Source organism: Monodon monoceros, unplaced genomic scaffold (genome assembly GCF_005190385.1).
Source record: "Monodon monoceros isolate NGI ecotype Baffin Bay Population unplaced genomic scaffold, NGI_Narwhal_1 Super_Scaffold_4, whole genome shotgun sequence".
Lineage (NCBI taxonomy): Eukaryota > Metazoa > Chordata > Mammalia > Artiodactyla > Monodontidae > Monodon > Monodon monoceros.
The window spans coordinates 26,659,501-26,672,025 of NW_021703781.1; the positions used below are offsets into that span (position 1 = coordinate 26,659,501).

General features: G+C 45.0%; 1 protein-coding gene across 7 annotated transcripts in view; it reads right to left on the reverse strand.

The window, feature by feature from the left end:
• Window positions 1–12,525, reverse strand: part of KCNMA1 (potassium calcium-activated channel subfamily M alpha 1) — a 746,198-nt gene that overhangs the window by 59,681 nt on the left and 673,992 nt on the right. For 5 of the 7 annotated variants that reach the window (XM_029200928.1, XM_029200929.1, XM_029200923.1 and 2 more), the window contains 2 exons: window positions 11,717–11,941; window positions 7,968–8,160 (listed from right to left, as the gene is read on the reverse strand). In XM_029200928.1, coding sequence (XP_029056761.1) covers window positions 7,968–8,160; window positions 11,717–11,941 — 418 coding nt within the window. Of the gene's footprint in view, window positions 1–7,967; window positions 8,209–11,716; window positions 11,942–12,525 lie in introns of all 7 variants that reach the window. The other 2 variants (XM_029200922.1, XM_029200924.1) reach the window with 1 other exon arrangement.

Consider the following 12,525-nt stretch of genomic DNA (forward strand, 5'->3'; position numbering starts at 1 on the left):
CTCCACAGATGGTAATTCTCCCATGGGAATCAACCAGCATTCTAAAGCAGAGTTATTTATTTTCCTAGGAGGTTGCAAAGACCGGGAATGTGCTTTATGACCCCTGACTCCACAGCAGTGTCTGCCGTGCACAGTCTGGGCACATGACAGGTGCTTAGTAAATGTTCCTGGAATTGGACTGACACTTTCAGGACAGGTAGCATGAATCAGATGAATGCAGATATAACAGGAAAAAGAACAAGAGAGGAACCCTAACACCAGCATCCACATTTAGCCCAGGCATTGATATACACCAGCTCCATCTTCTTGAAGAGACCCAGGCACTGGGAGGGGCACCCTGCTGGCTTTGAAGGTGGGCAACGTCGCTGTTTAATAGCCGTGTGGTGCTGGATCTCAGCCCTGCCACCTTTCAAAGGCTGTGGTCGAGAAGAAGGCCTGTCCACAGGGCAACTAATATCCTTTACTTATCGCCTTGAGACATATGACAGAAACAAGATGACAAATGTAGCCAGTTGGGCAAAAGCCAGAGCCTGGTTTCCCACTGCCTTCCCCTACCCCTTTTCTCCACTTACGGATTTTCAGTATTGGGAAAGTTAATGATAATCTACAAAAATATGAAAGGAAGAAGGTAGACCAACAGGTTTAAATAACAGAATAGTTATAAAGAAGCAAATGATTTAAAGGTTAGGATTCCCAGGAAGCCAGGAGACTCAGGTTAAAATGATTACTTAGCTTCTCAAAGCCTCAGTTTCTTCCTCTTTACAATCAAAATAGTAACCCTCTTGCTTCATACACTTCCTCTGGGGACCACCTTGGGCAGCGGTTCTCAACCCTGGCTGCACCTGGGAATCATCAGGGAACTTCGAAAACTCCTGATGCCCGGGTCGTACCCCCCCCCACCAGCTAAGTCACAACTGCTAAGGGGCAACCCAGGTGTTGATATTTTTTTTAACATTTCTCAACTGCTTACAATGTGCAGCCAAGGGTGAAAACCGGTGATGTAAGAAATGCCCGTTGTCTTGGTTGACAAAATACCTACCACATAACAGCAGGAAACATTCATGAAGCATAAGCATTATTATTATGGCTGATGGTGGTGGTGCCGGTGGTCGTGCTGGTCATGGTAGTGGTGGTGGTGAGGGTGATGGTGGTGAACAGATGGGCTCTGCTTTGGGCTCAGAGTCCTTGTGGAGAAGAACTGTATTAGCGTGAACATGACCAAGATCTGTTCTGGCTCTGCAAGGAATATTTCATTCTCTGAGGTCATCACATCCTTTCTCTAATCAAACCTCCCACCCTTTGGCACTCTTCTACTCCACGTGCCCGTTCTTTGTCCTCGCAGAGATTTATTGCTTGCTTCGTTTTTGGCCTCTCTGCCTAGAAGCCCCAACTCTGGTTTAACTTCTCCACCTACTGTCTTAGACCCTGGGACACTCATTTTAATATTCTCTCAACAGCACCAGGGAATTCTTTGCCTCCTCCGAATCTCCATCCCAAGCTAAAGCCAATTTCTAGTTTCTGCGCTTTTTTTGCAAAGCACTGCAGAGAAAACTGCAGGGCAGTGCTGACTGGTTTTATCATGGTTCTCATGGTTCTCATGGTTCATGAGCATGGTTCTCACCAATGCTCATGGTGCTTTCACCTAAATCCACTCCTTTCCTTACGTGGTTCCCATGGTGTCCGCTCTGAACTTTTACCACATCGGTTCCCTGTCCTAATTGGCCCACTTGACTCCTCAAGGAAAGCCAAGTTGGTTGCTTCATGAAGAAAGGAGGGGCCATCAGACTGAAGTTTCCTCCAGCTTCCTCTTCCCCATCCAGCCCTCTGACTCAGAGGAACAAGGATCATTCCTTCTTTTTTAAAGGACACATCATCTCTCCTGCTTCTCCCTGGTTCCTTCTTTATCGTTTAACAACTCTCTCCTGTAGCTTCAAACTTTGCCCCTCTATGGGGCTTCACCCTAGCCTACCATAGCCAACAAATATGGTGTATTTCTCCCTCTTCTAAAAACAAAAAGGAAATCCTTTCTTTGACGAGCTCCTCTGAAATATCCTATTTCTCTCCCTACCTGCACTTGAAAGAGTAATATAGGGTCTCCAACTCTCATCTCCCATTAAGGTTTGAGTCCCCTGAATGCTCGCTTCTACTGGCAACAAGCTACTCAGCCGCTCTTGCTAAGATCACTGGGAACTTCCTGAGGGTCCAATGCACTGTTGCCATTTTTAGGCCCTCATCTACTTGACTTTTCTGCAGTTTCCTTTGAAATCAGTTCAGCCCAACAAATTCTTCTGGCATGCCAACTCTATGCTAGGTCCTGTTCTAGAGGGACTGGGGACACGAAGATTAGCAAGGTGAGGAAGAGTCTCTGCCTCTCAAAGAGCTCAGAGTCTGCTCAAGAAAACACACACAGCGAGAAATAATTAGGATACATTCTAGATCGCGACTCTGGAATTTATTCAACGCTCTTCTCCTTTAACTTCATACCACCCAGTCCTACCCCCCAAAATCTGTGTCCTCAGCCCTCTCACTGGATTCTCTTCCTCTGTTTGTCCCTTCAAGGTTGATGTTTCCCAAGGTTCCACAATGGCCCCTTTTCTCTTAGTTGCCCTGCCTTGTCTCCCTGGGAAATATCCACTCTCAAGGCCCATACACTGTCCATCACCAACGACCTCCAAGTCTATAGCTTCAAACCTAACTTTATCCCTGTAACCGTATGTTCTTATTTCTCACTGGATATTCTCCAGAAAATTTCAATTCAAATGAACCAGGACTTAATTGTTTTACCTTCTGCCCCAAGCTTATTTCTCCTCCTGGGTCCTTTGCGAACTTAATCATTTTTACATCCACCCCGCGGCCAACCTCGAAACGCATTCCCAATTCCTCATCCTTGTTCATCCATACCTCTTTCCCACCAACTAGTCTTCGACAGCTGTTCTCTCTGTTTCAAATCTATCTCAATTTCTGTCTTGTCCTTGCAACTAACATCACTAAGTTGTCCTGTCAGCCCTGATCTCATCCCTTCTAGTCCATTGCAGTAGTCCTCTCATATAGCTCATGCCACCATCTCTTTCCACCTCTAAACCATGCTCATATTTTTGTCTGCTATCTTTCTAAAAGATGGATTTAATCATCTTCCTATAAATCCAAACCCTTAGCAAGGCAGTAAGCCTATACTCTACACCTGCACTGTCCAATATGGTAGCCATTTGTGTCCTGCGTGCTACAGTGCCTGACACATAGTGGTCACTCACTTATTCCTCTTTCTTTCCCTTAAGACTTACCCTTACTGGAAGGTTAAGCAGGAAGAAACTATAAATGCTCATTTCATAACTCAATATAAAAGCATAATGGCAAAAAACTAAAAATAGAACTACCACATGATCCAGTAATTCCACTCCTGGTTATATATCTGAAGAAATCGAAAACACTAATTGAAAAAGATACATGCACCCCAATGTTCATAGCAGCATTATTTACAATAGTCAAGATATGAAATCAACCTAAATGTTCATCAATAGATGAGTAGGTAGAGAAGATGTGGCATATATACACATACACACACACACACACACACACACACACACACACACACACAAATATTAGCCATAAAAAAGAATGAAATTCTGCTATTTGCAACAACATGGTTGGACCTAGAAGGTATTATGCTTAGTGAAATAAGTCAGACAAAGGTGAATACTGTATGTTATCACTTATATGTGGAATGTAAAAAATAAAACAAGTGAATGTATGCAACGAAACAGAAACTGACTCACAGATATAGAGAACAAACCAGTGGTTGCCGGTCAGGAGAGGGAAGGGAAAAGGACAAGATACGGGTAGGAGAGTAAGAGATACAGACTTTTGATACTATGTATAAAATAAATAAGCTACAAGGGATACATTGTACAGCACAGGGAATATAGCCAATATTTTATAATAACTTTAAATGGTGCATAATCTATAAAAATATTGAATCACTCACTACGTTATCTACCCGAAACTAATATAACGTTGTAAATCAACCATCATACTTCAACAACAAAAAAAGCACAATGGGAAACTCAATCGCATGATCCTTCCTTTCAGGTTCTGATTCAAGTGGCTCTCTTGAGAATAGACCCTTCCTCCCTCTGTTCACCCTCCTTTCCAAGATCAGACTCAGTTCTTGTCTTTTAGAACCACAGGGAGAGAGTCTGGCAAGAGCCACCGTTGTACCAGCTGATTTAAATTGAAATGTTTTCCCCAGATAAATGCGTGCTAAATAATACACCAGCTCTCCAGCCAAAGGGAAGTGACAGGCGCTCTGTAAATAAAGGCACTTAGTTGCTGGTAAAGGGCTGTAAAGTTGTTCTGAGCTGATGTATGCTGACCAGCAAGAAGTGGCTTCACCTGCTTTATATAATTGTCACTGCAGTCTTGCCTGCTGTATACTAAAACTGCATCTCATAGACCCAACTGTCACATCGGATATACCGTCCAGCATGGGGTATGCCACCTTTCTCTGTAATTGTTTCTGACAATCAGCCATCACATTTCAGATCTTTTCAGAAAGTATCTGGTCCAGAATCCCTAGGCTGGGCCAGTCCTGACACCATGTGGGCTAGAACAGTGACACTAAAAGGGAATGTGAAAAGAGAAAAGGGAAAAGAGGTTTGTGAGTCTAGGAGAGCAAATAACACGCAGTGGCAAGTGTCTGAACACAAATACCAGTGAAGGCTCTACCTCCTCAATGTTAAGAAGACACATTTTCTTGTTTCATTTCATGTTAGAACAACTCGCCATAAGGTTGCGTGAATACTCTGGCCCAAGAGTACACACATCTGTCCTGGGTCCACAGTTCTGTCCTGCTGTGTTCTGGAGAGATGGTAACATAGCTCTCGAGACAAAACAAAGGAATGGGTTTCATAAGGACTACAGAATAAAGAGTGATGAAAGGTTGCGTGTCAGTGGCCAGAAATCTCTGTAGTTCCCTCTCATGGGGAAGTTAGATTTGTTCCCCGAAATGAAAACAGTAAGGCGAAATCCATTTTTGTATTCTGTAATTCCAATCCACTTGGAGTTTGGTCATGCCAAATGCCCAGATGAAGGGTAACAGAAGTATTTGAGGACAGTGGGCGTTCCGGTGGGTCACAAGGGTCTCAAGGAGGGGAAGCAGCCGGGAATCTCGGCTCGTCCATCTGACCCCATGGACTGGGATGAACCTGAGGCGTGGGCTGTACAGTGAGCAGCCGAACGTGAACTTCCAACGCTCACCCATCGCGGAGGAACCTCCTGTGTTGATGGCCACCACCGGACCACTGCTTTTTGGAAGGTCAGAGTGTCACCAAAGGGGACTATTAGAAACCAAGGACAAGAGAGGAGCAGACAGAGTAAGAAAACGATGGGAAATATGGACTCAGTGGGGCTACAGCTTTGACAGTCTCTCACTGAGAGCCAAACAGAATGCTTGCTGGCTACTGGGGGATGTACACTCCACTCCACTCCAATGCCAACCAGGAGTCTCTGAAAACGACCACCGGCCTTGGGCACATCCTCTGCCCCTTCTGGTGTGCGTGTGTGCGCGCGCGTGTGTGTGTGTGTGTGTTTGTACAAAATAAGAGCCCTTTTTTTCTTTTTTTTTTCTTTTTTTTTTGCAGGAAAAAATGAGTTCTCTTTTCCTTTCTTCCTTCTCTCCCTCCAAGACCTACTATTCTTGCTTATTCCTGTGATAAAAACAGTAAAGAAGGCTTTTGAGAATCGAGTAAGTGTTTGAAGAGGAGAGGGGAAGCATTTTTTTACCAGTTTGGCCATCAAAAGGATCTGACAGGCGGGGATAAGGTTTAAGAGAGCTGGAAGGAACACCTATGTCGGATGCATATGTGACTATATTATATGTTGAGATTCTAATCTAGGACCCTGAAAATCACGATTATTGAATTGCGAGGAAACAGGCATGATGGGGAAAGGGAGTCTTTTCCTGCCTCTACACCCCCTATTTGGTTCCATCTCTACCTGGAGGGAGCACCTCCCCTGCTTCTGCTTCTTTCCATTCCCTCTGCTAGCTCCTGCCAGGAGACGAGGAGCATCTAATGGGGTTGGTCAGTGTGTTCACTGGACCCAGTGCTGTTAGCGTAAAGATTTATTGTGCCTTAAAGCAGTGCACACGAGTCACCTGGGGACGCTGTTAGGATGCAGATTCTGACCCGGCAGGTCTGTGTGGCATGAGCGTCTGCATTTCTAACAGTCCCTGGGTGATGCCCATGCTGGAGTGTGGGTGGGAAGACACACAGTGAAGATCAACTACTTAGGGGCAGGAACCAAAAGCCAGCTTGCCTCTTCCCCCTCCAAGAAGGCCAGCTAACTGTCTCCTCCCATCCTTTGTCACCTCTGCTCCCTGAGCAGGTCGTGCAGGAGGCAGGAAAGAGTTAAGGCTCCTTTCTTAGGGCCTCGGCGCATTGCTCTGTCCTGTGGGCACCGCTGAGCAAATGGAGACCAAGATTTAGATTTGGGGGAGAGGCAGAGGAGGCTGGAGTGGAGATGTCAAAACCTTCAGGCTGTATCAGCCAGGGTTATGTCAAGAATAGAAACCACTCTATTCCAGGTATGGCGAAAATTAGAGGTTGACACAGCCACGGGCAGGGCTGGAGGAGCAAACGTCAAAGAGGCCACCATTAGCCATTTCACTTGCAGCACCAAGGGGAAGGTTCTCTTGAACTTCACCAGAAGGTGCTGTGAACCTCAGGACCCTCGGGGAAGCCCACACACCACTCTCCATCTCTGGCAGCAAAGCCAGTGGTTCTCAAAGCTTCCCCCGAGAGCTGCTTTCAACCCTGTAGCTGCCTCCAAAGATCAAGACCTGTTTTTCTCTTCCACTTTCCAGACCTCGCCCTACTGCCCCTCTCTCATGGGCAGACTCCAGCCCAGAACCAGGCAGACAAAGGGCTTCTGGAAACTATTGTTTCAGGCTTCGCTGCAACGTCGGGGGGACCTTAGAAGGAGGTGGTGGTCATGCTGAGTTGGCAAAAGATAATGTAGCACATAGGTCTAGGCGGCAGGATCGAGCTGAGCTTCATCATATCTGTAAGATGGTGCTTCACAGCCCAGATGCTATAGTTTTTGTGGGCTGTATGCCCTCTATCTTTACTCCTGGAATGATGGCATTCAGGTCCCTATCAGGCACCCGATGCCACCTATCCAGTAGACCGCATATGACAATGATCCTGCAGCTCATGGCAAGCCCACACAGAGGTGTTACTTGACGGAAAATGCTTCACATCCCACCCTGCCAAGGCCCTGATGAGTGAGGTGTTTGTTGCAGGGTTTTTGCAGTGCCGCCCCTCTGAGACTCCTAGACAACATCTTTACTTGGAACCCTCTGCCCAGGGTCCCAGAGCAAATGACAGGGAAGACCAGGGCAGAACAGAGGTAGCAGATGTGTGGCATTTAACAGTCATGCCTCCTACAGAGAACGCATGGGCTGACACGTGTCACCTTCTGCTAAATGACTTTCAGTGTCCATATACTCCCCACCCTCCACAGACCACTGTCCCTTGGTCAGCCGATAACAACACAAAGCTTAACACCCCCACGCAGCTGTAACAACGGCAAAGCTTAACACAGGTCAATGGCAAAACCAGATGCTGGGGAGAAACACTGAGAACTGTTCAGCCAGCATCACCTCAGCGCTCTGGCATTTAGCTGGCGACCCCGGGCCTAAAGCCACTGTTTGCGAAGGCTGAGGGGGTGGCACTTAAAGGCTGGATTAGTTTTGGGGAAGACAGCCTACTGAGAGTGTGGGGTGTTAGGGTCTCAAGCCCACTGCCCGGGCTGGCAAGAAGAGGCAGCAGATGCCCCTTTGAAAGCCATGGCAGCCACGGTGTGTTTCTCTACCAGGCAGGCTGATGCGTGCCTCTATGGATTACGGAGTGAAGGATATCCCTCTTGCCAGCCCCTGTCCCCCGTAGGCACGGCAGAGAGGCTGTCCTTACCTTGGGAATTAGCCTGCAAGACCCCGATGCTGTCATCAAACTGCATAGATTTGATGTTGAGTGACGCCAAGATGCATTCCTTGTCCTGCAGCGAAGTATCATCAATATTGTTCTGATTGGCTGACAGGATAACGCACATGTCACAGAGGTTGATGTTGACGGCCCTTAAATCAGCCCGACTTAACGGCGTGCCCTTTGGCATAGAGGAAAGAGAGAAAAAAAAGGAGAAGCAAAAGTGAGACTGAGGGACAAGAGGGAAAGAGGGGGGACAAGAATAAAAACAAATTAAAGACTGAGCTGGAGCTTTGGGAAACTATTTAACAAGCATCTTTTTTATGCCTTGACATTAAGCTGGCCTAACTACATTCAAGGGAATAGGAGCTGTGTGTTAATCTAAAGGGTAGTCGGTGCTGATGGCAGCATTTTAGGGTTGCTCTCGATACTCAATCAAGCTATTACTAACTAACGAGGGAGAGGAATTATGCCATGGTTCTATATCTTCTTCCTGCCTGGAAATTGTCTTGATTTAAGTAACTGTCCTGTGGCAACCTCTGGCTTTCAGAATGTAACGACGGGGTGGCTTTCAAACGCCTGTTTATTTAATAGCAGGTCACTTCTGTCTCAGGCAAAAAGACAGCAGCTCCAACTAGAATTCCCAAGGCAGCCAAGAGGAAATAGCCAGGGAGCACTGTGTGACGACGTGGGGCTGAATCTGGAGGATGTGGGAGCGAGTGGAATTAATGTGCATCTTGCAAAGGGGATATGGAAAGGGGTGACGCTTCAGGTATATGATTTGAATGCATATTTTCAGCAAGAGAAAAACAAGGAAATCACCTAACTGTCCAAGAACAGAAGCATGGTTAAATACACTATCAGATATATATACAATGGAAGTCTATGTGGCAGGTAAAGGGATTGAAAGACCTCTCCGTGTAGGTATTGCCTTGGAAGCATCTCAAGACAGAGGAGCAAGTGAAACAAATAAACAAAAAAAAACCAAGTTCTAGACAATTCAAAAAGTATGATTTCATTTATGTAAAAAGAAACCCACAGAATAGAACTATATATGTATGAATGTATTTATAAATGTACGTACACTCAGAGAGAAAGTTCAAGAAAAGTACACACTAAACTAATAACAGTAATTACCCCTGGGGAGGGAAATAAGATTGGGGGTGAAGGAAGAGTTTGCTTTTGACTTGATATACATCCGCTTTGTTTGAATATTTTATAACAAGAACATACTTGTATATTATTGGAGTAATTAAAAATAAATAAGCCAGTAAACAGATTTTTTTAAAAATCCCATAACAAACAAAAAACGGTGGAAAAAAATCCCCAGATCAAGGAGGTAATGACAGAGGCCAGGAATGCAGCCACTGGTAAAACAGAAGGGTTAGGATTGGAGGAGAGGGGCATGACCCCCACCTGCTCTGTGTCCTGTGGGTGGGGACCAGAGAAGAACTAATCAGGCCATCCCATGTGATAGGGCCCCAAGGGCATCATTTTGGAGTTCACCGCCAGCCACCAGCCTCCTTGATCCTCCAACCTGAACCCAGCTTCTGACTTGCCTTCATGGAGACCTGAGCTGTCTTCAGCTCACTGGCCGTGTAGGGAGAGGGTCTGTCAACTGCCTATGTCTCTGGATGCCTTCCTCTCGTTCTCCTTCCTGGGAAGGGGGCTTTGAGAAGATTGGACTTGGCTGCAGAGATCAAGCCCCTCAGCCCTCTTTTATGACTCGGTGGCGGTCATGATACTATTCCCAGCCTCCAAAATGTAACTGCAAAGTGGAATTGTGGAGGGAGAGGCATCTAGTGCTACAGGGCTGGGAAGCTACTAATTCCAAGCTCCGGAGCAGGACCTTTCGAGAGAAGGCGAAGTCTCCCCCTTTTTACTGGGGTCTTTTGGTACAAAATAAGTCTGACCAACTTCCTGAATCATTTCACCAGTGTATAAGCCTCAGTTGCCTACATCCATATTCCTTTAATTCTCACCTTGTAGGGAATCCACCAGTAATTGTGATATAAGAAAATCCCTGCACAGCTGTGCACGCATGATTTCAAAACTCAAGAAATACAAATGACGTACATAGAAACACCTTGTGTTTCTCTGGGCTGGTCCTATATCTGGGGCCCTGTTTAAACGATGAAATATGTGGAGACATAGGTGAAGGCCCATTCTGTACCAATATGTTGTGTCCAAGTGTGATAAATTTTGGAGGGTTTGAAAAGGCCCAGCAGATAGGAGAACTCATTCATATAGATGCAGGCAGATGAGTGGATGTGTACAAGAGCATACAGAAGGAAACACACACAACAAATACACACAGAAAACATCACACCCACACACCCAACACTATACACATACACACATACATAGACTCCTGTATCCCAGAAAACTAATAAGCTCTTTACAAAATACTCTTAGACCCTAGTCCATTGTTCCCAAGGACCATGCGGAAGAGCACATGTAGGAAAATAATCATGGAAATATGTAATCACAACTATCATGTTTCTGAAATTAGATATATATCTGTTTATGGTCTTTTATGTATATGACTATTTTTCTGCAGGTGACTATGTTTAACCACATGTGTTCACTAAGTCAGTGAATTTGGGGCCCAGCAGCCAAAAGATATCTGTCTATATTTTTCTCAATTCTTTATATATTTATTGAGTGTCCACTGCGCCAGGCATACGCTTGGACACATGGTATTGACAGCTACGAATGGGCATTACTTGTGGATCGATTCTTATGTCTTCCTTATTGAATTATATTACTTGACTCTTCTTTTTCCATTTCCGAGGTTCTAGAAGCTGATAATAGAAATAACAAATTTCAGCTCTGTAAGTGGGAAAAAATCCAGACTTCTTAAAATATAGAATAAAATCTGTGTTCCTCAGTTTTAGGGATGCGAACTTCCAAGAAAGATGTTTGCAGTATAAGTGATATTTGCATAGATTTGTGACCTGGAGAACTATATCAAAGGTTGAAACGTACAGTGCTCTACAATTATTTGAAAGTTTATGGAAAATATACTGATTAACGATTGGGAAGTAGTTAGTTATGTGACTCCCAGATCATGTATCCCATGCCCTCTCATTAAATTGTGGAGTCCCAAGTTGTTCCTTTTAGATTTGGGTCCTAGTGTTTTGTAATCAAGAACATCACATGCACACATGTGCACACATGTGCACACATGTACACACACACACACAATCTCATGAAAACATTACTGGGCTTCTAAATGACTGGGAGGGAGGGAGGGGTTGGCCAGCAGAAGGGGCTGGCCTTTTGTACAACAGAAATAAAGAACTCTGTTAAATGCATTTAGTTAAAAACAGAACATGGTAAAGTAAGATTTCTCCAAGCATTCATAATGTCATAAATAAAGTGATATAAATAGTTCCTTACGTAAATTCTGCTATAAGTACTATAATATTGCAAAGCGCTGGGTTTGGGTAGGCAAGAGAGAGACTGTATAGACACTGATATGGTTAATACGTTTGATACCAGCTAAACTCCATGCCTGATGAGTGACTGAACTTGGCTGCAAATCCCTTTTAATAAGGTCTCCCAGGGTTTGGATATTCCTAGACAGAGCACAGGGGAAGGGCTGAGTCCTCAGGTGCATAACCAGATGAAGAAGCAGAGGCAGGATCAAAGCTACAACCACTCTATCCATCTGGGATTTTTCTTTTGTGAATGAAAAGAAGAAAAAAGCATTGCTAATGTGACCTTGGACTTACAGGCAATATGGACACTTTGGGGAAGTTATGAAGAGTCTCCCATTCCCGCTTGAGGTACTCGATGGAACCCACAAACACAATGTGCTTGAGCTCGTGGTAGTGAAAGTTGCTGGCACGGAGTGGCATCACCAGGTTCCGGAGGCCAATCAGGGCTGAACTGACATCGCCAAAGATGCAGACCACCACGTGGCCACTCAGGACGGTCATGGCGGCTTCACTTCGAGTCTGCCGGAGGGAGAAGGGCACAGGCATTGGAGAGATGGGGTTGTGAAAAGGACTGAAAGAATCACTTGTGTAAAATATCAAGTAAACAATTGCTGAGTGCTTACCATGTGCTATTATTTTTTTAATTTCTTCATGTTATATACATGCCATATATATTTATAATTAGAGTATGTGTGTATAAATTACATTGGTGGAATAAATACGTGCAAACATATATTCACACGTATCACTACCTTCTCTGAGAAAAGATTTAAGGAAGATATGCCATCCATACATAAGAGCAGAACTTTCAGGGGGAAAATAAGAGGGAAGAGCAATATTTGTGTCATTCAGAAAAGGAAGTCTTAGTTTCCAGGAAATTGTTGATGAAATGAGCTGTCCTGTGTGCTTCTGTTGCTGAGATGATGACAAAACAGTCAGACCCATGCTGGCCTCGGCTTGAGAAGTGAGTTCCAAATTCTAGACTCATCAATGGGATCTCATAGGACATCACTGCATCAGTAGGTAGAACACGATATCCTGAGCCAGGGGCTGGCAAACTCTGGCCCATGGGCCAAAGCTGGTCCACCGCCTGCTTTTTTATG